Source organism: Lampetra fluviatilis, chromosome 41 (assembly GCF_964198595.1).
Source record: "Lampetra fluviatilis chromosome 41, kcLamFluv1.1, whole genome shotgun sequence".
NCBI lineage: Eukaryota > Metazoa > Chordata > Hyperoartia > Petromyzontiformes > Petromyzontidae > Lampetra > Lampetra fluviatilis.
Genome location: NC_136315.1, coordinates 551,569 through 577,339, shown reverse-complemented (window position 1 = coordinate 577,339; position 25,771 = coordinate 551,569). Strand labels below are relative to the sequence as shown.

Genomic DNA, 25,771 nt, shown 5'->3' with positions numbered 1-25,771 from the left:
AAATTTAACACGTGGATTTTCGCGACCAAAATTATTCATGATAAAGTTGTTTTGGGTTAGATCGCATGAATGTGTCGTTCACTTACCACCACTCGACACAGCCAATTAGTAAGGATTGTCACGTGAACAAAACGTGTCAATGTGTTACTACTCTAACACACCGGTGTGTTAGAGAGCAAACCTACAACATTTGCATGATTGCATGATTGCATGATTGCAAATGTTGTAGGTTTGCTCTCTAACATACCGGTGTGTTAGAGTAGTAACACATTGACACGTTTTGTTCACGTGACAGTCTCTCTTGCCTCCCTCTAATCCTCCTTCCCACTGATTGTCGCTCTCTTCTTTCCGTGTTGCTCCTCTTCCTCTCAGCTTCACGCCCTATCACTTTCTCCCCATCCCCTCTCCCTCCCTCCCTCACCTCCCTCCCCTATCTCTCTCCTGGAACACACTGCCGGGGTGAGTGAGAGGAGGGAGCGTGACGTCATCGCGCAGACGTGCGCAGTGACGTCACCAACGCCGACGCGCACTTGTTCGCCAGCCAGACAGGAATCCAGGCAAGATGCCAGCAACCACAACTTTTTTCAATCATAGTACAATGACTCGTACAATCCTATTATGAGTAATAATTTACAGCCCTTTTGCAATCCACTGCGGATGAAGGCCTCCCTAATGCTGTGTTGGTCATGGGGGTTGTTTGGCCATACTTGACCACACCGGTCAGTTGTGGATTTTCAGATGATTTCTTGTCACTGATGTTAGTCATAGCCAGGAATAAAACTCAGTCCACCGGGTTCGCAATGCAGTGTGTGACCCACTCTGCCTCCATTGTATCTATGAAATATATATGTTCAGTATATTAAATTATACATATATTATTCAATGTATTGGAATTCACACAACATTAATCTGAACATATTTAACCTGATTCTTGGGGACACCGACAATTAAAGGTGTGAGCTATTCATTACCAATTGATTAATTTACAATAAAACTATTCGAAGAATCTAGATTTGAAGCTTTCGAGACGGCAGTATATCTACGTGACTTTACCGAAAGAACCAAAGAGTATTCTAAGAATCTTTGTTTATTATACAGGAATCCAATGAGCTATGAAACTATCTTCACAAATGTCCAGTAGGGGCAGGTCAGCAAGTTAAAACAACAATATTACCCCAAAAAGCACGTACCAATACATGTAAGATACCCCCTCAATACAGCAGCACTATCTTGCAAAGTATGTCACATTTGGCAAAGCCAAGAGAATATTCACTTCTAAAATTGAGTTGGACGAGTGTTCTCACATCGATTCTCTGTCTCTCCAATATCCACATTTGTGGCTCCAGTACTGGTTATGGAGCCGCGTTTGGCACACCTGTGCTGAGATGTGCGTCTGTGTGAATTGACGACATCTGAACCCCGCCCCCACCCCCCAGTGCACCTGATCCCTCAAAAAATGTAAGGCACGTACCCAAGGCTCTTCTGACAAAACTAAAACACTCACTTCTGTAAATACCATGTCGTCAAGACTCATTGTAAACCCAGAGTTGTTTTTTGTTCATGTTGTGTTAGACTCCCTTTGATTTGCTCCTTTGATCTTAAGGTATGCCAGTCGAATGCGAAGAATATAATTCAAAGAAAATATACACTTCACATTACAAGTCAACGTATGCGCACCACGTACGCCATCTGCTGGCACTGTTGTGCCACGGGGTAAAACGCTCACCATACAGTACTCTGCTGTGTTTATAAAAGTCTAAAACGTCTAAGAACACAAATATGATTTGTTTCACACTCCAGCTTTAGGCACCCAAAATCAACATTGACAGCTATCATGTTATTTTAATACGTAGAAATAATCGCGTTTTCAGATATCCATACAATTACAAAAAGGCTTTGAGAGTTACTCTTCGATTCTTTCGGTAACGTCACGTAGAAAATAAAATAATAATATAATACGACGTTTCGATTGCAACACAAGCAACCATCATCAGGTAAGAATGAATGAGAAAAAACAAACATCGTAAATCATGATTTGAAGCTTTCGTGACTGCAGGAATCCAAACTCTTTGGTTATTTCGGTAAATCACGTAGGTAGAAAATAAAACAAATCACGACGTTTCGGGCGCAACACAAGCGTCCGTCATCAGGTGACTTTAGCGATAGAACCAAAGAGTAAACATAGTGAACTTAGAAATACAATGTAACACAACACAGAGAGCCGGCCAACACAACAGCCAACACGCCACCTGGCTGACCACGCTTCTCCAAACAATGTTGTGTTGTCCGGCTCTCTGTGTTGTGTCGCATTGTGTTTCTAAGTTTACTATATTTGTTTTTTCTCATTCATTATTACCTGATGATGGTTGCTTGTGTTGCAATCGAAACGTCGTATTCTATGATTATTTGATTTTATTTTCTACGTTACTTTACCGAAAGAACCGAAGAGTAATTCTTGCAGTCACGAAAGCTTCGAACCGGCTTTAAGAGCTATGATGGTGGTGAATCATTAAATTGCCTTATTTTCTTAGTAGTCGTTCTTCAAATTATCGGAGCTAGGTTTTTTAGATCTTATTTGCAAATAAAAGTCTGTTGCAAAGGCCCTAAACTTGGTTTAAAGACCTAGTCGTTGGAATTTACACTAACATTGCGATGTATTATCTACAAGAGAGCCTCCGTGTCTTCTTCATTTTCATATAAGTTTGCGCCACGTACCGCTAACATATGTCTACCCAAAATTCGCTATATGCGGTTACATTTCACTCATATGCGGCGATGCGGTCAGACGTGGGACAAACGTTACTTGGTAATTGTGCGCGCTTTTGTTTGGAAAGCGTCGACCGCACAAAGCGAGGGAAACCTGTATAAGTGGTTCCGTGTCCTTGGGATGATTGTCTAATTCCATGAAAATACTGTAATGTTCCTGAACACAGCAATTACTTACTCTGCTTGGGAAAGCCTTCCTAAATTTCAAGACGCATTTTTTAACACGGTTCTTACATTTATATTTTTTGGCCAATTGGTGAACTTGATCATCAATCTTTTGCAAATGAGAGAAAAAAGTATAACCTGGAGAAAACCCACTCAACATACACGAGATGGAGTAACGATCCCACTTGCTGCACTCCACTGCAAGCGCAAGTGGGTTGTACGTTTAACAAATCTACGTGCATCGAAAGTGCTGCATCAGAGGCGTGATCAGTGTGCACAAGGTGACGACGTGTGGGGCGTGTAAGGTGACGATGATTGCATCTCCATCTTCACTGGCGTGTCACCCTACACGCACTCTGACCTCTCCGTCCGTTCATTCGGAGTCGGGGTCTGGCAGACAAGATGAATCAGTGAGGCTGAATTCCTACATTAATTACAATAAAATCATCATTCAAATGACGCGTCATGCAGATTGGACATTAGCTGTCGGTAACTTTAACGAATGAGAGTGGATTGCCTCTAATTTGAAGAGAGAAAAGACGACGGAATGCCCTCCCACCGGTGGCTAGGCACGCGAGCTCACTCGCCGTGTGAAGCTCTTTTCTAAAAACTCGGCTCTTTCGCCTCGCCTACACTTCCCACGTATGACCAGTAGACTGTGGACTTTGTAGAATTCATATTTCCTAACTTCGTGCACGGCGCACTGAGATCCCTGGATGAATTGCGCCTTATAAGTGTGAATCATTATTGCCAACGCCCTCCACATAGTAAATAACTGTAGTGTATGGACCATATAGTAAATCACTGTATTGTATGGACCATATCGTACGCCGCCGGAGTGTGCTCCATCAAGACGAGGAACAGCAACAAACCACACCACTACCTCTCCTGTCACTCCTGAAGCCCTCTCGTCGTGGCTTTGCAAGACCCTCGACATGTCCATCTCTCTCCTGAACGTATTGCTGCTGCTGCTGCTGTCATCACACGCAAGGAGATGTTTTTAAAGCACCGGTCGTTAGGTTTCTCTCGCCGGTGACCATCCCTTACTCGCGAGGCGACTTGCCCAAGCTCGGCAAGAACCACCGCAAGGCGAAAAGACGCGGCCGCGCGTTGCAAGGAAGATCAGAATCAGAACATGTCTCGGTATATGCAGTGGAGGATTGCGACCATGAGCTATGAAGATATTTTTTTTCACACCTGATGATGATTGCTTGTGTTGCAGTCGAAACGTCGTGAGAATTTGTATTGTTTATATTTGTATTATTTCCCTTCTACGTGACTTTACCGAAAGAACCAAGAATATAGACGCCCAGTAGTTGCATGAGATGTCACGCGAACAGCGTGGTGCATACATATACATGTGTCGTTAACCCACCACCACCCGACACAGCCAATTAGTAAGGTTGGGCACGTTAACAAACCGTGCTGCTGATTAGTTACTACTTCAGCACCCCCGGTGTGCTGGAGAGCAAAACCCACGACATTTACAATTTTAGTATTCTGACATTTCGCCTGTGATTAGAGCCAGTTTCACCAGGCGATTTACGCCATATGAGTACCCCACCCCCACCAAAAACAACTTTGTTATGGATTATATTGGTCTCGAAAGCTGAACGCGCTCAAGCGTGCTGCAGTTGCTGCGACCTGCATTACGTCACTGCCCCCCCACCGCTCCCCGGGCGTGTGCCGTAAAGAAACGAAATGTCGTCATCGCGGCCCAGCGTCCGTTACGTTGTGAGGTCATCACGCCAAATCATTTCACACCGCCCCACCCCCACCCCCCGAGAAAAAAAACCCAATTACGTCACGTCATCACGCTCGGCAGGCATGAATATTACGTCATCCCAACAGATCGATTGTTAAGTAATACAGAAAATAAACCTTCGACACGCGCGGCGACGGTGCACATGACGTCATCAAGGCGGAGTTTGCACTGGCGCGTGACGTCACGTTCACCCTACCCCCACCCGCTCGCCCCTTCCCTCGTTACGACCCGGAAACGCTTCCCTCTTCCGGGGGGGGGGCGTTCCGCCATTTAACCTTTGAACTCACAGGGCCTCCCTCCTTTTCCGGTTTCGTCTAAGCAAGGTAGGGGTACTCGTCGAGTTGCTGGTGACTTGAATCCGTCGCCATCCGCAGGTTTCCCGCGCGAGAAATCGCGTCCGTTCGATCGCGACCCGCGAATAAGCGGTCGCCGCGTCGGACGCGACCACGAAAGCATCAACTTTGTCGTTCCCGATCGATTCGTTTCATTCGAGCTCCGGATACATCCGCGATTTTTTCCAGCCACCACCGCCTGGTGTTGGCATGGGCCTAGATCCGTAGCGGCCGGCGCATTCGCTTGGAACGCATGGCGACCTACATCCAAGCGGGGCGCGTTGCGTTGTCGTTTAACGACTAAAACGATGGCCGCTTGTGTTTTACGCGGGTGGCGTGTATAGCGAGGGGGGAGACCTTCGTTCAGCGATGGGCTGATCGATTTATTGGTTTGCGTTCTTAGAATTGGGACGGACCTAGTCGGGCCTGGAAGCTTAAGGTTTTACCGTTTGTATACATTTTAAACGCGTGGCAGTGCATCGACATGCTAATTGACTGGCTTGCACCGAGCGAGAGAGATTCCAGCGTGATGAGAAGTATCCCAGAGTTGTTTGAAAGCGCCAAGGCCACCCGGCGGCTGTCTGTGTCTCGACTTGCGGCCCCGCAGATTCGTGGCTCGCAGAGCAACGTGGGGCACCGCTTGCACAATAAACCTGCCCCCTGACGGCCCAAACTCGTACCATCTTAGCTTTGCGCCAAAACTAAAACAATCGCCCTAAAATACTGCATCTGCCGAAACCCAAAAAAACTCGTACTGCATGTCACGAGGACTGTAGTATTGCTTGTTGGTTACATGCAGTGACAGAGACCCTCTTGATGTGAAGCTTGTGGAGAATGTTGCTGACTCGGGTCTTGTCTCATTGCCAGAAATAATTGTAACGTAATAGGCCGTCATCGTATATTGTGGTTCGTGTGGATCAGCGTTGCTGTGAAGGATCATTGCCCGAAACGTCAGCCTACCTGCAATGTGGCAGATAGTCACGAAATATCATGGCTGGTGATGAAGCCAGTGGTAGTTACGAACGTGGTGTTTACTTTCGAGTGTCCCTTGCTGCACCAGTGCACTTTGTAGACTTTCTGCTGCAGAATTGTATGCAGGCAGACTCTGAACCGGTTTAGAATGTCGCGTCGCATCAGCACTGGGCCACAGCTCAAACGTAGACGCATAGTTTGTGCACTTAACGTTGTAGAGCGGGCCCAGTGAGGTGTGGAGTTTTCGATGGACTTTTATTTTACCAGAAGAGAACCCACCGAGACTTCGCGTCTCATCACTTCACAATTTTAAAGCATTTTTTGGAGAATCTAACGTGCTTCATGTAAACGTCTGATGAGGTTTTTTGTTGTCAAGGGACAGTGTGTACGCGTGTCTATTGGACACTTGAGCATGTGTGTGTGTGAAGCTCGCAAACCTTGTGTTTTTTTTCCTTCAGAAAGCCAAGATGGTGCAGCGCCTCACTTACCGCCGTAGGCTGTCCTACAACACGGCCTCCAACAAAACGAGGCTGTGAGTGGCTCCCCTCTCACCTCCCTTGGTCCACATCTTTGGGCCGCTTGACTCGAACACGTGCATTGTGGGACGTTTACTCGGTGTTTAAACTGTCTTTAGTTAAGTGTGTAGTAGCTTGGTTCTTATTACGAATCAAAATGTGGGCCAAGGTTAACTGACTCAATCATGACCCTCCTGCAGGAATGCGTATTGTTCACCAATTATTTATGACTACCATTAGAGTTGAGTGCTTCCAAGAAAAAAAAGTGATAATACAAATGTAATTTGTCTTCAATGTTTGGTGATCTTCTCAGGCCAGTACACTGAAATGGAATACAGTGGACTGGCAATTTCAGGACAACTTCTACAGGCAAAGGCCTAGTGTGATATGTCTATCATGCTCGTAGGAATGATTTTTAAGATTTTGAGGGGCAGGTCATGTGGAGTAGTGAAGGCATCTTGAAAGTTACTGAATACGGGTTGCATAGTATATGGTCTGCTCTAAAACGTTTTGGGGGAAGGGAGAGGGCAGCTTCAAAAGTGGTTTACTTGGCTAAGTACACAAATATGTTGGTGAGACGTGCCCCATACTACGATGTAAAAATACAATCGCGCTGTGATTCTATTTTGTGGTGGTACAGGTCAAAGACCCCCGGTGGCCGGCTGGTGTACCTGTACATGAAGAAGGTTGGCAAGGCCCCCAAGTCTGCGTGTGGACTGTGCCCCGGCCGGCTGCGTGGAGTAAGGAGTTGCACCTGTACCTGACATTTTTCATACATTGCTCTTGATGTGTGTGTAAAGTGGTGTGCTAAGCTTGCTACCCGTTTTGACGCACAATTCATCTTGCTTAAATGTGGCGACAAAAATTCCAAACACATAACATGGCAATATTAGGTTTTGCGTCGTGAATATTTGTTATTCCTTGGCTACAACTGTACATTTTTCAATTACGTGCCATTTGTTTCTTTGCAGGCCAGCACTGCATTGTCAAATGCACTTTAAAAGCATCGTGCTGACAATTTCATTAATTTAAAATTCTATTTAGAACGGGTCCTAGCCGCGCACTCTGCAGTTTAATTCTACTGTTGGCTGTAGCGTTTTGTGTTCTGTGACGTAGACATTGGACAACTGTTGGTGCTATTAAATCATTGGGTCAGAAAGTTCTGTAAATGGGCCTTTGTACAATGATGGCTTTTGGGTGGGAAAGCCTTTCGCTATTAAGGCACAGGCACTTGACTCATTACGGAAATGCTTCGTGGCTGCATTAAGCTGGGTTGTGACGCGTTTAAATAGCAGTCGTGTTGCTCGCCTGCGGAGGGTAATGTTGGACACTACACACTTAATTTTGAGAAAAATTGGCTGTGGCCATGAGTAGCAAAAGCGTTTTGTGTCAATTGCCAAGTACTGCGAGTGCATTTCTCATGTGTAGAAATGTAAAATGACAGCATACACTTTGCATTTGTTGGATGATGAAAATTGATTTTAAAAAATTCAGCTGTAAAAGTATTTTTGTAATTTTAGGACAGGTGTTTCCATGGCCTAATCAACTTAGTCGCATTACTTGTACTGAAATTGGCATATCCAACTTTAAAAAATGTTAGTTTATATTTGGACTGCTGCCATGCCGTTCAAAATTCCAAGTGGCAATATTTATTCAAAATCACATCCATTGGAAGCTATGGTCATTAAAAAATAGTATGAATATTTTCAGATTAAAAAAATTGGCCGATAAAATCATAATGAATCCCATTGCCAGTTTATTACAATGGGGGGCACTGCTCCGTTACCATTTGTGGTCCCATGATGGGGTTGGTGTCATTTACTTGGCCTGTTGCTGATGCTGACATGTGTACACCTGTAGGTGAAGGCGGTGAGGCCGGCCGTGCTCAAGAGGTTGTCAAAGACCAAGAAGCACGTTTCCAGGGCTTACGGAGGCTCCATGTGTGCCAAGTGCGTCCGTGACAGGTAAGTGTCGCCTTGCGGCTGCAAGAACTCAACCAACTCCTGGAGGACAACTGAACTACTGGACATTTGTGAAAAATAACTTTATAGCCCATCGGATTCCTCCAGCCAGGATCAATGAATATTCTGATTCATTGCTGGGGTTTATTGCACCTTGCCCCTTTCCCAGCGATATATTTGCATAGTATGTGCAGCTCTTTCTATCCACTGCTGGATGAAGGCCTCCATTCTGTTAAATAATGGGTGTTGCTTTGACCGTACAGGTCGGTGCAGTGGGCCAAGGGAGCCTAGGACCTGTTCAGATATCACTTGCCACTGCTGTTGTTAGCCATTCCTGAAATCGTATTCAGTGCGCAAACCAATGTACTACTGCTTTATCCCCCCCATCTCAGTTGTGTATGCTTCAATTATTACATTTTCCTACCCTATGATGTCTTGAAAACCTATTTTCATCTTCTTTAACACTTTCTAATTTTCTGAATAGGCTTTAGGACTTCCTAAATAGCATTGGAATGTGGTTTTAACCCATCATGTTTTCGTCTTGTGCTTTGCTCAAATTATTGTGGTGGTAAGCGCAGTACCCATAGACTGCATACAATTCCTGACCATGTACACCAATGGCAACTGGTTATATGTACTTAACTGTGCTCATATCTTGTGCCATTTAAAGACGTCAGGAACACTAAATACTTTTAGTGATGTGTTTTTCATTTATTAACCTGCATATTGGCAATAATTCCGTAACTGAGAATCATGAAGGTGACACTAAAAAAATAAGCATGTCCCATGGAATTTGGCAAGCTTGGTTAATTCTGTATTCGTTAATTAGGTTTTACGGTCGCTTAGACTCCATGAAGAGGTTAGTTTTTTAAGTTGAATTTACAGTGAGGAAATTAAATTGTGAGTGAACTCGAATCTATTTGTCAACGTTAATCTGCATCCAAGTCCATGAAGCTGTGCTGAAACAGATTAACAAAATGTTGATTTAAAGTTATCCTTGTTGGTGTTGGCAAAATGGTCTGTTTCATCACAAGGGCCAAAACTGTGAATACTCTGCCACCGGCTCTGTGGATTGTGTAAACCCCCCCCCTGTATTTGGATGAGTTTTTGAAAATAAACCCTCAAGAAAAAGAAGCCCAATCTATTAATGCCAAGTGGAGCGTTTTCAAATAAATAGCTTTTTTAATATTCTTTTGTAAAGATTAATCACATAAATTGCATGGATTCTGTAAAAAGAGCTAGCATGTGCAATTTTAATAATTCATTGGGGAGCGTTACCCCCGTCGCACTGTAGCACTCAATTTAATTTACAAAAATGTACACCGTAAAGTCATTTTGAAATTTTTCTTGGAGCTTATCGCATATGCTTAAGTAACCAAATTCATTGACCTCTCATCTGGCAGCTGCTAGAAAAAGTATTTTTACCGTTTGAAGTATCAATTCGAATAATTACGATAATATTTAAAAACCAATCGGTCTTGCGTTGCAGCATTATCGAACTGTGAACACGGATGTTGTGTCGTTCTAACCGCGCCGACTTTAACGTTGGGCGGGTTTGCGACGGGGCCTCTTAGTGAAATGGAAATTTAATGAAGGCTGTTCATTAGCCGTGCGGTGCTGAGTTTGCACGCTAGAAACCCCCGCCATCTGGCAACGTGATGTCAAAAGCTAGCAAATAAATTTGACGCATAATGTGAGTACCCGCTGCACGTACTGAATTTGGCGTTGCTTTGAAGCGTTGATAATTCCCTTTTTGAAGTCTTATAGTGGAATTGCTTACAATTTGAAGGGCCTTGTACCTTACCGTTGATGATCATGTAGGTTACTTTCCCCAATGTTGGATATTGTCAGCTAAAAGTATGAAATGTTGTAGTTGATTGAGTAATCGGAAGTGTTCATTTCCACTCACACTTTTGATACTCGACTGGACTCGCAGTCCATAGGTATTAAGCTCCGATTCTGTTTATGATTACATTCTTAGTAGCCTTGCACCACTCAGCTATGAATGATTCATAATGCACATGTTCAGCTGTAAATAATTAATACTTGGTTAAACTAGTTTCCAGATATCTTGAGTTGAGTTGAGTCAAGAGTGTGGATTTGCCCACATTTTATAAACTATTTACATATTGCACATGCATCCCGATAATCAAATCACTTGGAATGTGCCGAATTTCTTAAGATCTCGGAGCCTGTGTTTTGTGCTTAAATTGGTTACCACCATGAATGACAGGCGTTCTATGCTTCAGGACGATGTACTTGGCAGCATAGGGCAGTGCAGCACATTTTATTATTGTACTTGCGGTGCTTTAGCTTTGCCAACGTCAGTGCCCCCCCCTCCCTCCACTTTCAACAACCCACACTGACCAACGTGGTGAAGTATGGTATGAACGATGGTCTGCACGGCGTGGGGAGGCCCTCATCTAGCAGTGGGTTGACAAATGGCTACACATAAATGCACCATCTGTATATCCAGGTGGGAGCCCAAATGAGACAAAAATCTTGCATTATTTCTAATATGCTCGATTGTAACCGTGTTTTTCTTTGTTACAGAATCAAGCGCGCCTTCCTGATTGAGGAACAGAAGATCGTTGTCAAGGTGCTGAAGGCCCAGACCCAGAAGCCCAAGTGAAATGCAGACCGGTTAACGTGATGTTTTGAAACAATAAACCCCTTGGACTTCACGTTGGTGTAGTTTGTGTTTTTTTTTCTTTGTTGCCAGATTTGTATGCTGCCTTAGCTGGGAGAATGGAGCTCTCCGTTCTTTTGTTGTTTTTAGCCTCGGGACAGCTTAACTGTCTTTCCGCCAGTGAAAGGGTTCTTAGCACTCACTGTTGACCCAGTTGTTTGTGATTGTACATGTCCCACTAAGCAGATTACATCTTCACTAGAATATCTGCTCATGTTCTCAAAAACGGTAAACAGCAATGCTGACATTGATTCTGAATTCAACTAGCATTTAACTGCCTCGCAAAGGCGTTGGGGGAACAAAAAAGTATACTCAACTTGCAGGCTGAAAATAATATATGGTTTCCATCTTGCATGCCTGATGTCCAGATTTATGGGCACTTTGGACATCGGCTTTTACAGCTCCCTACAAAAACAATTTTGCCCTCAAGCTGCAAATGTTGGCAGGGCCTTCTGGTATTTTTAAAACCCTCACAAATGATATTAAGCACCCTCAAGAGGCACATTAGTGAATCAAAGCACCCCAAATGTGTTTGTGGGAATGATAGTTACGTCTGCGTTTCGGCACATGGTGTTCATTGATGGCTCCGCTAAGTGGAGAGCGACAGACCAATGGACATGCACCACTGGGCGTGACACATGACGCTGAATTGGGACGCGGTCACGAGGTGGGAGTTCAACATTTCAATGAAACCACCGTAGTTGCAGTCAAAAATGTATGGCAGAGTTGAGAACAAAGCCTGAAGAGAAACAAGGGCAATGGCTAAACCTAGTGAGTATATTAAAAGGTGTTGAAGTTAGTATTATTTTGTACATATGTTTATACACAACACGTTTTGTTTCTGATTGTACAACTGCCAATACCATACAAAGGTAATTTTTCAATACCAAACGTTTAAACGTCTTTGTCACAATTGCCACATTTGTGTGCAATATTGATATTTGTTTTTGTGATATTGGTGAAGGTCTGGTTGAGTGAATGAATCCTGATTGCATACAGTATGTTTGGTGTGCTGGTACCATTGCACTGAAAACATGGATTGAGGTGTAAGGCTCTTGGCACGATCAACGTCTCAACATAAATTGACAACCTCGCGCTGATCAGAACACTTTGCAATTTTGTATTCCATCACACATGGCATGGCGGTATCACTCGATATCTCGATGCCAATCTTCTGTCCAATTCTAAAGATAACATTGATGGCACTCAAATATAAACATTATTTTGAGCATTCCAGTGTTTGTTATTTCTGCATGTCAAAGGTGCAATGATCTACCCCAGTGTTTCTTAACCTGCACTGCAGCCTTGCACCCCTTTGGTTCTCAACCGTTAGACACAAGTATAGTGATAATAAACAGAGGGGTTTAATGAAACAAAGTAGTGCTCACGTGCCCGTGCTGAATTTGTGTCTCGATGATTTACCTTCTAACACAACTTTGGCCATGTCTCGCACCTCCAGAAAGGGCATTTCGCACCCACAGAGGGTGCGTGAACCCCAGGTGAAGAATCACTGATCGACCCCGTCCCGTTGATTCGATGTGTCGTGGACGAGAGTTGATGTTTATTCTGGGTGCATTCGAGTCCGAGTGGAGATTGAGTTGCTCATGGTTCACCTACGAAATTAGGTTTGGAGTCTCAAGTACGTCCTGCTATCAATGTTTCTAAATAATATACACGACAATACACTTTCGTTTACACAGTACCTGTTATGTACTCGGATCAGAGCTCAGAGGTTAAGCCTGGGTCGTTTTGGAGGTGTCACTGCTTAGGAATTATTGTAGTAGGCTTGGGTTGCAAATATACCGTGTGTAGAACTTGCTATGTTTTACCCCCTTGTGTGTGGAGTTGTATCTGGGTGCCTCCGGTTTCCTCCCAAATGCTAAACGTCACTGATACATTATTAGCCAAACATCCTAATTCAGGTTTTTGTTAAATAATCATTGAGACTCGTGAGGTTTTCTTCGATAAACAAAGATCCTTTTCATTAGACTAAGACAGTGGTTAAAAGTATACTCAACTTGCAGGCTGAAAATAGACAAGGTTTCCATCTCGTCTGCCTGATGTAGTACATGAGATGTACAGATTGATGGCCAATTTGGACGTAGCGCCCTTCCTTGGGTGCGTGTGACATGGCCAGATTGTTTTAGAAATTAAATAATCGAAACAAATTAAACACGGGCACGTAAGTACAACTACTTTGTTTAATAAAACCCTCTATTTATAAAAAAAAACATTACGATTGGGAACCAAAGGGATGCAGGCTGCATTAAAGGTTAAGAACCACTGGAATAAGAGGTCTTACATTTTGAAGGAAACCCTTGGATAATCAGCGGTTCGCATATTTTTACATAATATAACTACTACGCTGGGAGAGAAGCGTCCCGTGTCCATTTTGACGTTCACGTTGCAGCAGGGTGACGATTCATTTGTGTTGCAATGTGGGAATGCATCGTGAAATGTATAAACCGGATTGGTGGCAAGTGTGCTTGCTGCATGCTGGGCCGTATTGATTCCAATGAATGTTGGATGACACTCATTTTCTACGTCTTCCATCTCGAGTTGACGGACCTTAAGATTTGTACAGTTGCTATGCGGTATTGTCATTTACCTGGGGGTTGTAACGGGAATGTTCTTGGAAGATGCTCAGGGCAAAACAAATTGCAGTGAAATAAGATCCGCGATACATCAGCGAACTTGAATTGACAAACCTGGGACATTACGATACTTGTAACAGACCTTCCCATGAGAGTAATGTCGTTTAACAGCTGTAATGTCGTTTAACAGCTGTAATTACAGAACATGCATTTAAGAGTACCACAATTGCTTAGTGCAAGCTATAGTTTAAATTTGAAATGGTAAATTGTGAAAATGGTAAATTGTGAAATTCACTATTTATCACACCCAGCTCGTCTTGAGTGTTTTTGATACCATTTCTATATTAGCACTCATCTTTCTGAGTGGTTTCTTTAATTTGGCTTTATAATCATTTTGAGAGAGCGGTCTTGTTCTTTTTGAGGCATAATATCACAATCCTCGATTCACTCTGGTTCCTTGGGTGACGTGGGGACTTCGACTAAATTATTTTGCGACCTTTGTGTCGGAGAAGCGTTTCAAGGTTGTTATATATTTTTCAAGCATTCATTACTTTCAAGCTACACATGGCCTTTGGGCAGTGCGCAATAATTGCATTCCATCCTTCGTCCTCCACTCTTTATCTGCAAGCTTGCTGTGAGCCCAGAATATCTTTGCCATTTATTCCGAGCATTCCAAGCATCGGAATAAATGGTGAACATCAAATCAGTTGTTCCGTCCATCCTTCCCCGTCCAATGGAAATAACTAGTGGCGCCCCCCAAATAAAATAATACAAACCTAACAGCCTTAACCTCCCAGGGGGCATTTATAGTGACTCCTGCTTCCACTACCCACCCACCAACCCAATCCCTCACACCCCCACTCCACCAAATCCAGGCAGCTGGTTGCCATAGCAATTGCATCTCGTTGCAGGGGAGGCTACTGCAGACCATTCCATCTCAACGATGGTGATGGGGGGGGGGGGTGTGTGGAGTGGATGATGCCGAGCACGGGAGTGGATGGGGAGGAGGAGCAGTGGACCCTACCATCGTGTGGACGAGGAGGAGGAGGAGAAGGCGGCTCCATCCACCCAGCCGGCTTGAGAGCACCGCTCGCTTGACGAAATATTCCCCAACCAAAGATTCACCGTGGATCCACAAAGGTTCACGCTTTCTTCTCGCGTCCTCTCGTCAACAATCGGCAAAGACGCGGCTGCAGCTCCAGGAGCTTTTGGGTGAGTAATCTGTCATCCGTTTTTTTTATTACGGTGTACAATTAAATTGTTTTTTTAAATTAAATACGACGATTATGGGATGGGGAGGAAAAAATCAACACCGCCACCCAATTGGCAACGAGCCTCTCATCCCTCCCTGAATCGCAATGAGCCCAGAGCCATTGTGCTGATTGTGTCTTTTAACGTCGACGAAATGGAGGCTCCGTCGGTCGGGGTGGGGCAGACGAGACGGAGGGGAGAGAAGGAGAGATGCGGAGCGGGGGCGGGGGGCCAAGGAGCTGATGTTGAATTGCAGAGGCCTCCAGTGTGGTGGCTCCAGTGAGTTGCATTTACAAGCAGCGGGGGGGGGGGGGGTCGCGTGCGTTGTGATCCCCTACCGCGCCCACCGCCGATGCCAGGCAATGGTGACAATGGTGACAATGCCAGGCAATGGTGACGATGGTGACAATGCCAGTCACGGGCGAGAAGGGGCATCCGCTCATCCTTGGGCTGATTGCTGATCGTGCCCGGTTTGAAATGCGAGGCCTCTTGGCGTTGTTGGCACCGGGTAGGACCGAGAAGGGCATCCGCCGATTGGAGACGAAGCGATGGAATAAACTCGTATGGTGGTGGTGGGGGGGTGGTGGTAGGGGGAGGATGGTGGTGGGGGGGAGGTGGTAGGGGGAGGATGGTGGTGGGGGGGAGGATGGTGGTGGGGGGGGGTGTGGTGGGGGGGTGGTGGTGGTGGGGGGGTGGTGGTAGGGGGAGGATGGTGGTGGGGGGGTGGTGGTAGGGGGAGGATGGTGGTGGGGGGGAGGATGGTGGTGGGGAGGGGTGTGGTGGGGGGGTGGTGGTGGTGGGGGGGTGGTGGTAGGGGGAGGATGGTGGTGGGGGGGAGGATGGTGGTGGGGGGGGTGGTGGTGGGGGGGAGGATGGTGGTGGGGGGGGTGGTGGTGGTGGGGGGGTGGTGGTGGTGGGGGGGTGGTGGTGGTGGGGGGGTGGTGGTGGGGGGGTGCGGTAGGGGGAGGGTGGTGGTGGGTGATGGTGGTGGTGGGGGGTGGCGGTGGGGGGGTGGTGTCGGGGGGGCGGAGGGGGTGGCGGTGTGATGGGGGGTGGGGGGTTGTGGGGGGTATTGATAATTACATCGCGGGGCCACGGTGAGAGATCTCAACGCCTTGGCAGAATCATTCGTCCAGCAGTGGACTAACCATGGCTGACAATGGCTGAAGATCATGAGATCGGCTTGGTGTAGGCGACGGCTTGGGAGGCTTCCATTCAGCAGTGGTCGTAGCGAACGAGTGATCATGACGATGGCCCTGGCGTGGCGCATTGTTACAGTCGCGTGAGACGGCAAGTAAATCCTCCACAAATGTAATTGGTGATGTTGAAATTACAATGAGATGAAGTCACCGGCAATAATGACATGAGCGGTTTACACGGCCGGTTATGACAATAGCGGGGTGACTGACGCTTTGGATTAAGGGCGTTGTGTCATCTTCCACAATTACCATTATCGGCCATGATAATTCCACTGCTGGATGAAAACCTCCCCCCAAAATAGTCGCCATCTCTCGTGCTTTGTTGTGTTTAGTTTGTCGTGCTCCCTCCACTTCCGATTAGCAGGGTTGGCTACGTACGGCGCGAAAGAAGTTCAACATACATGTAACACCACCTGGATAGCACCCCACCTGCAACACCAGCTGATGGTCCCGTGGCCCCATCCGAGTTGTGAGCGCCCTCTCGGCACGTTCCATGCCTCGGCTGTCACATCGGCCTGCATCACCACCACCACCATCATCACCATCACCACTACCATCATCATCACCATCATCACCACCATCACCACCACCACCATCATCACCACCATCACTACCATCATCACCACCATCACTACCATCACCAACACCATCATCACCACCACCATCATCACCATTACCACCACCACCACCATCATCACCACCATCACTACCATCATCACCACCACCACCATCATCACCATTACCACCACCACCACCACCATCATCATCACCATCATCACCATCACCACCACCACCACCATCATCACCACCATCACTACCATCATCACCACCACCACCATCATCACCATTACCACCATCATTACCACCACCATCATCATCATCATCATCACCACCACCACCATCATCATCACCATCATCATCATCACCACCACCACCATCATCACCACCATCATCACTACCATCATCACCACCATCACCACCACCACCATCATCACCACCATCATCACCATCATCATCCCTTGTCGTGAAACCTCACACTTTGGTCCTCTCGCTGAGCTGTGTTTATATCTTCCCTCGTCTGGGACACGACGGCTGCGTGAGAAGATTTCGTCCAGCGGTGGTTGATCGTAGCTGCTGTTCTTGTTTACAATGTCAAACAAATAGCTGTGCCACGGACTGACGTGGGGCTTAGTGAATGGATCTGCCAACATCATCCTCGATTAGTGCCGGATACCAAGATGTGTTCTTTTAGGTGTACACGTCCATGCGTTGTATCAGCCTTTTGTCAATCCACTGCGGATCGTGAGGGTTATTAAACAATACAGTATATCACTTCGGTCAATGTGGGTTGGTGAGGGGGGGGGGGTAGACGTTGGAGCGAAGTAAAGTACAACAATAATGTTGCTGAATTGCCCTCTTCTGGCGGTACATTCACAATCAAGATTATATTTAATGTTAAAACTGTTTTCCTGATGTGTCTCTTACGAATATCTTAAAGCCAATATTAATCGACATACAACTTGAATTGATGTCTTGTAAGTCACAATTGTATGTGTGGGTGTGTATAGCCTGTATAAGACGTACGTATCCCCCTTGTAGCCTTAACAGACTGTTGGGACAAGTGCTGTTAGTGAGCACCTCATCCTGTATAATATAGGGGAGCGGTGACGCAGTGGTTAGCGCACTGCGCTACGAACCTGGCGACCTCAATTCGATTCCTGCTCACAATTAACAACAGCGGCTGATATTTGAATGAGCACCTGGGCCGTTTTGTAAACATCGGCACGGGGAGACAAAGGCAGCCGGGCGTGGTGCTGTCCACCCCGCCCTCTCTCGTGTGCCGTGCCGGCCTTCATAGGTGCTCGCTAACAGCGCTTGCTCCAGCAGTCTGAATCTGGGCGGATTTTGGAAGATAAGCATGGCTGAGCCTGGTGAACGTCCGCAAAGGTGAATAGGATGCACGAAGGGTTACTGTCGGCTGCAGGGGCGACGTGGCGAGTACAGCCACAGCCATTGTTCTACGGCGCGATGCCATCGCACGTTCGTTCACGCGCCTCTCTGATCCCTGCATTCGACCGAACCGCGTGGGTTGGCCCACATTCAAACGACTCCCGAGACGGGCATATGACTTGGAGAGACGCAATCATCCAGCAGTGGGTTGACAAAGGGCAGTAAATGTTTATATTCCGCACGCGTGTGTCAACGCCATACATTGTATGTGCGGTGTATAACAAACAAAACAATCTACATATTGACGGTGAACCCAGCAGGAATAGCCTGACGATGCCACTTATTGTGTCCGCAAAAGCAAAGCTTGGGGGGAGGCCTTCCTCCAGCAGTGGATTCATCGTGGCTGATTGATGATAATGATGATGACGGTGGTGGCGATGCGCATGCAATACCATCTTCGTTCACGCTTCCAATGCAAACACGAAGAGCCCGCAGTGTGAACGAAAGACATCAGGAAGAAGCGAAATTAATAATAATATCAAACACATCTGGCAAAACATCAATCTACATCGAGGCCGGTTTGTGCTCATTAATGGTGATGATGCGTTTGGGCACCACGATGTCGATGCTTTGAGGTGGTGCGTATGGTGGAGTGTGTCTGTGTGTGTGCTTTGCAAATGCTTGTGATTTATTGATTGACCTGTGTGCGTCTGCAAGCACGCGCGGCGGTGATGCTGAACCCCGCGGGGAGCGGTGGTGCAGCGGTTAGCGCGCGGCGGGACGAACCCGGCGACCCGGCGATCGATTCCTGTTCATGGCCACCACCAAATTATCTGAACCGGTCCCGTTCCTCGCCTAGGTCGACTCAGCCGTAAATGAGTACCTGGTGCGATGTGTAAACATCGCCACTGGGGAGACAAATGCGGCCGGGCGGGGTGCTGGCCACTCACCCCCTCGTGTGCCGTGCCGGCCGTCATAGGTGCTCGCTAAACAGCACTTGTCCCCAAACGCATGTTAAGGCTATATGGGGGACCTTTGTCTTTGATGCGTACCCAGTTGCTGGTGGGCGAGGGAGGGGGGATGTCCTCTGAAGGAATTAGTTTTAGGATCCCTTAAAATGAATGAAAATACTAAACAGATACAGAGAGAGATGTTTGTCGTGAGAGAAGAGGAATGTGGGCAAACACAGAGATGCTGTGGAATGGTGAGTGATATACAGTGATATACGATGGATACGCGCAGCAGAGAGATGAGACGTTAAATGTTTGTTTCGCCTGCTAGTTGGTCTCTTGTGTGTATTAGGATTTGTGATTCATATTCGATGCATCCTTGTATTTTATATACTTATGGGGGTAGTCGGGGGTTAAGGGGGGGATAAGGGCCTTTCGCTACTTGGGGCCATTTGCCTTTGCCTGGTTAGCCTGTGCTTTGCGCAGACGCCACTGTGTGTGTGTGTACGTGTGTCTGTGTGTGTGTACGTGTGTCTGTGTGTGTGTACGTGTGTCTGTGTGTGTGTACTTGTGTCTGTGTGTGGGTACGTGTGTCTGTGTGTGGGTACGTGTGTCTGTGTGTGGGTACGTGTGTCTGTGTGTGGGTACGTGTGTCTGTGTGTGTGTAGGTGTGTCTGTGTGTGGGTACGTGTGTCTGTGTGTGTGTACGTGTGTCTGTGTGTGTGTACGTGTGTCTGTGTGTGTGTACGTGTGTCTGTGTGTGTGTACGTGTGTCTGTGTGTGGGTACGTGTGTCTGTGTGTGGGTACGTGTGTCTGTGTGTGTGTACGTGTGTCTGTGTGTGGGTACGTGTGTCTGTGTGTGTGTACGTGTGTCTGTGTGTGTGTACGTGTGTCTGTGTGTGGGTACGTGTGTCTGTGTGTGTGTACGTGTGTCTGTGTGTGTGTACGTGTGTCTGTGTGTGTGTACGTGTGTCTGTGTGTGTGTACGTGTGTCTGTGTGTGGGTACGTGTGTCTGTGTGTGGGTACGTGTGTCTGTGTGTGTGTACGTGTGTCTGTGTGTGGGTACGTGTGTCTGTGTGTGTGTACGTGTGTCTGTGTGTGTGTACGTGTGTCTGTGTGTGTGTACGTGTGTCTGTGTGTGGGTACGTGTGTCTGTGTGTGTGTACGTGTGTCTGTGTGTGTGTACGTGTGTCTGTGTGTGGGTACGTGTGTCTGTGTGTGTGTACGTGTGTCTGTGTGTGTGTACGTGTGTCTGTGTGTGTGTACGTGTGTCTGTGTGTGGGTACGTGTGTCTGTGTGTGGGTACGTGTGTCTGTGTGTGTGTACGTGTGTCTGTGTGTGTGTACGTGTGTCTGTGTGTGTGTACGTGTGTCTGTGTGTGTGTACGTGTGTCTGTGTGTGTGTACGTGTGTCTGTGTGTGTGTACGTGTGTCTGTGTGTGTGTACGTGTGTCTGTGTGTGTGTACGTGTGTCTGTGTGTGTGTACGTGTGTCTGTGTGTGTGTACGTGTGTCTGTGTGTGTGTACGTGTGTCTGTGTGTGGGTACGTGTGTCTGTGTGTGTGTACGTGTGTCTGTGTGTGTGTACGTGTGTCTGTGTGTGTGTACGTGTGTCTGTGTGTGGGTACGTGTGTCTGTGTGTGGGTACGTGTGTCTGTGTGTGTGTACGTGTGTCTGTGTGTGGGTACGTGTGTCTGTGTGTGTGTACGTGTGTCTGTGTGTGTGTACGTGTGTCTGTGTGTGTGTACGTGTGTCTGTGTGTGTGTACGTGTGTCTGTGTGTGTGTACGTGTGTCTGTGTGTGTGTACGTGTGTCTGTGTGTGTGTGCGTGTGTCTGTGTGTGTGTGCGTGTGTCTGTGTGTGTGTGCGTGTGTCTGTGTGTGTGTGCGTGTGTCTGTGTGTGTGTGCGTGTGTCTGTGTGTGTGTGCGTGTGTCTGTGTGTGTGTACGTGTGTCTGTGTGTGTGTACGTGTGTCTGTGTGTGTGCGTGTGTCTGTGTGTGTGTACGTGTGTCTGTGTGTGTGTACGTGTGTAGAGGTGGTGTAGCGGTTATCGCGCTGCGCTACTAACCCGGCGACCCTAGTTTGAATCCCGCTCACGACCAACACCGGTGACGATTATCTGAACCCGGTGCTGGGCCTCCTTTAGGTTGACTAAGCCTCATATGAGTACCTCGTGCGCCGTGCCGGCCTTCATAGGTGCTGTTCGCTAACCGCACTTGCCCCAACAGTCTGTGAAGGCTATGCGGGGGATCTTTGTCTTTTGTACGTGTGTACGTGCATGCGTTTGTCCTCCTTCCATCTTAATACTCTCGTGCATCGTTCCTACTCGTGTGCTGTGACCTGATGGGATTTAAACGACTCACACATTAAATTATATGAAACACTTTTTAACACATTTTTTGGGGGGTGGGGGGGGGGCGCTGGGGGTGTGTGGTGGTTGGGCGGTCCTTTGACTCCGAAAATTACATTGAAAATGAGTTGGTGTAATGGGGGGGGGGGGGGGGGCACACGGTCCAATGGTGTGTGCAAGGTTGAGCTGCGTGGCTTTCAGGTGTGGGTTTTTCGCCTCTTGTTTTTTTTTTGGCACGGCGTCTGACGTTTCGCCCCCCCTCCCCGCGTCGGGCTCAAGAGCTTACAGCCCAAAACCAAAGAAACACGTTGGAGAGCTGTCCAGCATCAGCAGCAGCAGGAGCAGCAGCAGAGCCACGGAGTCCTCCTCGACCGCAGTGGTTCTTATTGTTTGAAAAGAAAGAAAATGACCCCCCCCCAGCCCAATGCTCTGTGTGTGTGTCCGTCCCGCCAAGCCCAATTGTTGTACAGCTAGCGACGTCTTGTTTTGTTATGGCGCTCGTTTCAACGACTGATGTGGATTCATAATTTGGACGTGACGTGGCACACAATGGAGGCCCTCCTTTCCACTCAGCCCCCGCGGGGCCTTTTAGCATTCAGGGGGAAGCACGCCGTGCTGCCTCGCGAACGCCCTGGCTATGACAAATGACCCTCGCACTGACAACCGGCAATACCCAGATGCCGAGGTGAGATCGCTGGACCGTTACATCACCTGGCTGGCTTCATAGTATATATATTCGTGTGTATGCACCAATACCAATCCCCGCCATTCGCCACTAGGTGACGGGACGCCAGGCTAGGTGCACTTTGAGGCTGCCACGTGAAGTGTCGAAGGCTCGCTGACAGGAGGTCTCGGGACAGACCCAGGTGCCATGGGTTGGCTGACTGAGATTACCAGTAGATGCACCACCAGCTATAGCCCCCCCCCCCCCACCACTGTGCCAACTTTCTGAATTTTTGCCGCACACACGCACCGAAACAGCGATACATTTTGCCATCTCCCTAAACTGCTCACACTCAGCCCTTGAATCATTGAATTATGTGCACGCAGTGACCGACCGATGAAGCTAGCGGAATCATATGAAGTACAATTAGTGTCACAGCCCTTTGTCAATCCACTGCTGAATGAGAGCCTCACCGCAGTGTCGTGTGGGTAGTTGTTGGACCATACTTTACCAAGATGAATCAGCCCAGGGGGTGGGTGGAGTTGGTTTGTGACGGCGGTGAGCATGGAAGTACAGTACAACAGAGTTTTTGTTTCTGCACTGCTCTCTCCTATTCACAACGTAGCCCGTCCAGGTTCCAACCCTGCTTAGCTTCCAAGATCTGATGATAATGGGCACATTTCCGATTATTTTGGTCACGGGCAATACATTGATAAAAAAATATATTTCTGAAAATATATTTTTTATTGTGTCAAAAACCCACGAGGGGTGTCGGGCATGGAGGCACGGGATGGGGGGGGGCTATCGGCACTTCAGAGGCGTGCTTATGTGGGGCAGCGGTTAAGGCACGTGCCCCAACCTTGTGGGGACCTTAGGTCGGGGGGGGGGGGCTTAAATATACATGGGGGGAGACGGGGGGAGACGGGGGGAGTGGGATGAGATAACAAACATTCGAAGGGGAGATTGTGGGTAAGGGGGGGGCAGATAAGAAAATACATTTATGTGTTGAGGCCCTTTCTGCTGCTGGATGAAGCCCCCCCCCCCCCCCCCACACTGTATCGGCCGTGGGGGTTGTTTGTTCGTACAGTATGTATGTCGAACTTTTTTCGCACCGTACGTGTGGGGGGATGGGAAAGAACGACCATACTTCACCACGCCAGTCGGTGCGGGTTTGACGAATTGGTTGGCCCAGGACTGGTTCAGATGTATCACGCGCCACCGCCGTGAATTTGTGACCCGTCCCATCGTGCGGTGTGCCAACCAACCACGGCGCCACTGCTCCACAAAGTTCCTCACAACGAAACCCTCCCCGACCAACGCCTCCCTCGCCTCCACTGAGTCCCAGGACTTCTATTTCCAGGAGAATCTCTGCCCGGATTCCACGTGACCCAATTCTGGAGAAACTGGAGTACCTGGAGACAACGCGTGCACATGAGGGGATAGCACTCACAAAAACACGCAGGTACGTGGCAACTCCTCTAGTGTAACACAAAAGAAGAGGTTTTACCCTTATTGGCAATACTACAAAAAAGGTGTTAAGATGTTCAAACACCAAATAGATACCTTTTGCAAGGAATCATATATGCATTAAGCACAGGTACTTGTGGCAAAACATGCAGACAGACATGCTCTGATAATGATATGTTGCATTGTCTATGAAACTGACACCAGAGACAGCCTTCTCTGTGGCCTAGTCTCACCACCAGTGTCGGACGTTCGTCTCAACCAGTGTTCGTCACTCATTTTCAGACGGGGGCCACTTTTGCCGATAATGCATCAGTGTGAGGGCCGCCACCCATGTTAAACCGTTGGGTGCGATAGCACGATGCTTTCTAATGTTTTCACGTGACTATTGTCGGGGCCGCACGTCAGGGGGCCGCACGTCAGGGGGCCGCACTCAAAGCCACAAGAGGCCGCGGGCCTTGCAGTCAATAAACACTGGTCTAAACCACAGGCCCTCACCACAAACAGGCTTAAATCATGTTGGAGAAAAGACGGATGAAATATCAAATGCCCGTTGTTACGTCGGGCGTTTGTGGAGTGTAAAAAGAGCGTTGAACTCGGCTGAAATAGATGCATTCGAGGAGAGGTGAACTGGATCTGGTAGTTACAGGGTGTGGACATGTATCGCGGACAGACTCGACCGACACTCAAGCAACCGGGGCTGTGTGCGTGCACCGTGCCGTGATGCGCCGCCGACTGGGAATATATTGTGTGTGTGTGTGTTGAACTTCTTTCGCATCGTATGCAGCCAACTGTGCTAATCGGAGGTGCGGGGGAAGGACAACAAACTAAACACAAAAATCAGTTTGAAAAAAATTTGTTTTTAATCTAGATGATTTGAAAGTGCATAGCTCCAGTGGCTTCCTAATATCGGAAGAGCATTCCAGACAGCCGCAGAAGCGCGTCTGAAAGCGTGCGATGCGGTGACCATCTTTGTTCGATGGTTAGCCAATTGCCGCTGCTGCGAGGATGACTGGAGTTCACATGATGGTTTATGCTCTTTGACGAGATCACCAAGGTATTGTGGTTCATTTGTGGCAAGGTATTGTGGGAAGGGACTGTCCTTTGGCCCCACTTGTTCTTGCCCAGGCTAGAGCGAACAGCTCCCCAGCAGCTCACGCTTTCTCTCTGTGTTTTGCAGGATTTCATGAGTCTCTGCCTCCTCAACTACCGCAACGGAAGAGATCTGGACGTGAAAATTGCCTTCTGCCAGGTAATCGCCAATCAAAGCCATTCCGCGGTTCCATCGCGCCCATTGTCCTCGCCGCATTGCTCTTAATGGAGGCAGAGTTGCCCACCGCAGCGATTGCGATTTCCCCGGTGAGTTGCGACCGACCAACCGAAGTACTTCCCCCACACCCCCCAATTCTCACACGTTGCATTCACGAACCTGTCTCTTTGGAGTGCCAGTATCACCCTGTGGATGTTTGTGATTTTTCTCCGGGCACTTTGGTTTGCCTCTTTTACGCCAAAAACAAAGACGTGGAAATACGTCGTCCCGATGAAAGGAGGTGGTCAGAAAATGAGTCCAGCGATAAATGTATTTTTCCTGGATAAACCGATGTGACCAATCGCAAGTTTATTTAAAACCAGGCAATAACCCATTTGGGCAAAAGTTATCTTTCAAGGGAGACCTGGGAGGAATGCAATGGGAATGTACTTGAACAAAACCATCATAGGTTTAAAATTGAAAAAATGCTGTAAATGTATCCTGTAAATCAAAAGTTGCAATTTGGATTGCTTTGATCAGGAAGGCTTTTTAGATTGTCTAATGCCCATGGATCTGTGGCTCTTTAACGCATCGCTGAATTTCTCACTGGGCCGCCATGGTGGCCAGAGGTCAACTACCTAACCTGGTATACAGGAGGCCATGGGTCCGATCCCGATCCTGACGCCTAAATATTTGGAGTTTGCGTATTCTCTCCCTTGGTCACGTGGATTTTGTCCGTGTCCTCCGGTTTTCCCTTCCACATTGAGAATCAACATGCATTTAGAGTCTTTGGCTGCTATAAATATCCACATAATAAGCCACTTTGTTGAGTTATCATTTGCAGCCAGTTCGTTTCTGAAAACGAGCTGAATTGCTCAGTGGGCCTTACCTTGTTGAGTAGAATGAAAATAGTTTAGTTTTTAGTTTGATTATT

The 25,771-nt window shown here is 47.5% G+C and overlaps 2 protein-coding genes across 6 annotated transcripts in view; both read left to right on the top strand.

The window, feature by feature from the left end:
• Window positions 1–4,966: 4,966 nt before the first annotated feature.
• RPL34 (ribosomal protein L34) lies at window positions 4,967–11,160 on the top strand. Of its 3 annotated transcripts, none has more exons than XM_078875214.1 (5): window positions 4,967–5,019; window positions 6,459–6,532; window positions 7,156–7,255; window positions 8,376–8,479; window positions 11,030–11,160. In XM_078875214.1, the coding sequence occupies exons 2-5, from the start codon at window positions 6,468–6,470 to the stop codon at window positions 11,106–11,108; spliced, it is 348 nt and encodes a 115-aa protein (XP_078731340.1). In that variant the 5' UTR covers window positions 4,967–5,019; window positions 6,459–6,467; the 3' UTR covers window positions 11,109–11,160. The 3 variants fall into 3 exon arrangements, with proteins under 3 accessions (XP_078731340.1, XP_078731342.1, XP_078731341.1); XM_078875216.1 differs by lacking the exon at window positions 4,967–5,019 and adding an exon at window positions 5,025–5,043; XM_078875215.1 differs by lacking the exon at window positions 4,967–5,019 and adding an exon at window positions 5,028–5,070.
• A 3,564-nt stretch (window positions 11,161–14,724) lies between these two features.
• Window positions 14,725–25,771, top strand: part of LOC144946409 (mitogen-activated protein kinase 8-like) — a 34,353-nt gene continuing 23,306 nt past the window's right edge. The window contains exons 1-3 of one of the 3 annotated variants that reach the window (XM_078875213.1): window positions 14,725–14,971; window positions 23,485–23,586; window positions 24,769–24,840. In XM_078875213.1, coding sequence (XP_078731339.1) covers window positions 24,775–24,840 — 66 coding nt within the window. In that variant the 5' untranslated portion in view covers window positions 14,725–14,971; window positions 23,485–23,586; window positions 24,769–24,774. The remainder of the gene's footprint in view (window positions 14,972–23,484; window positions 23,587–24,768; window positions 24,841–25,771) is intronic. The other 2 variants (XM_078875211.1, XM_078875212.1) reach the window with 2 other exon arrangements.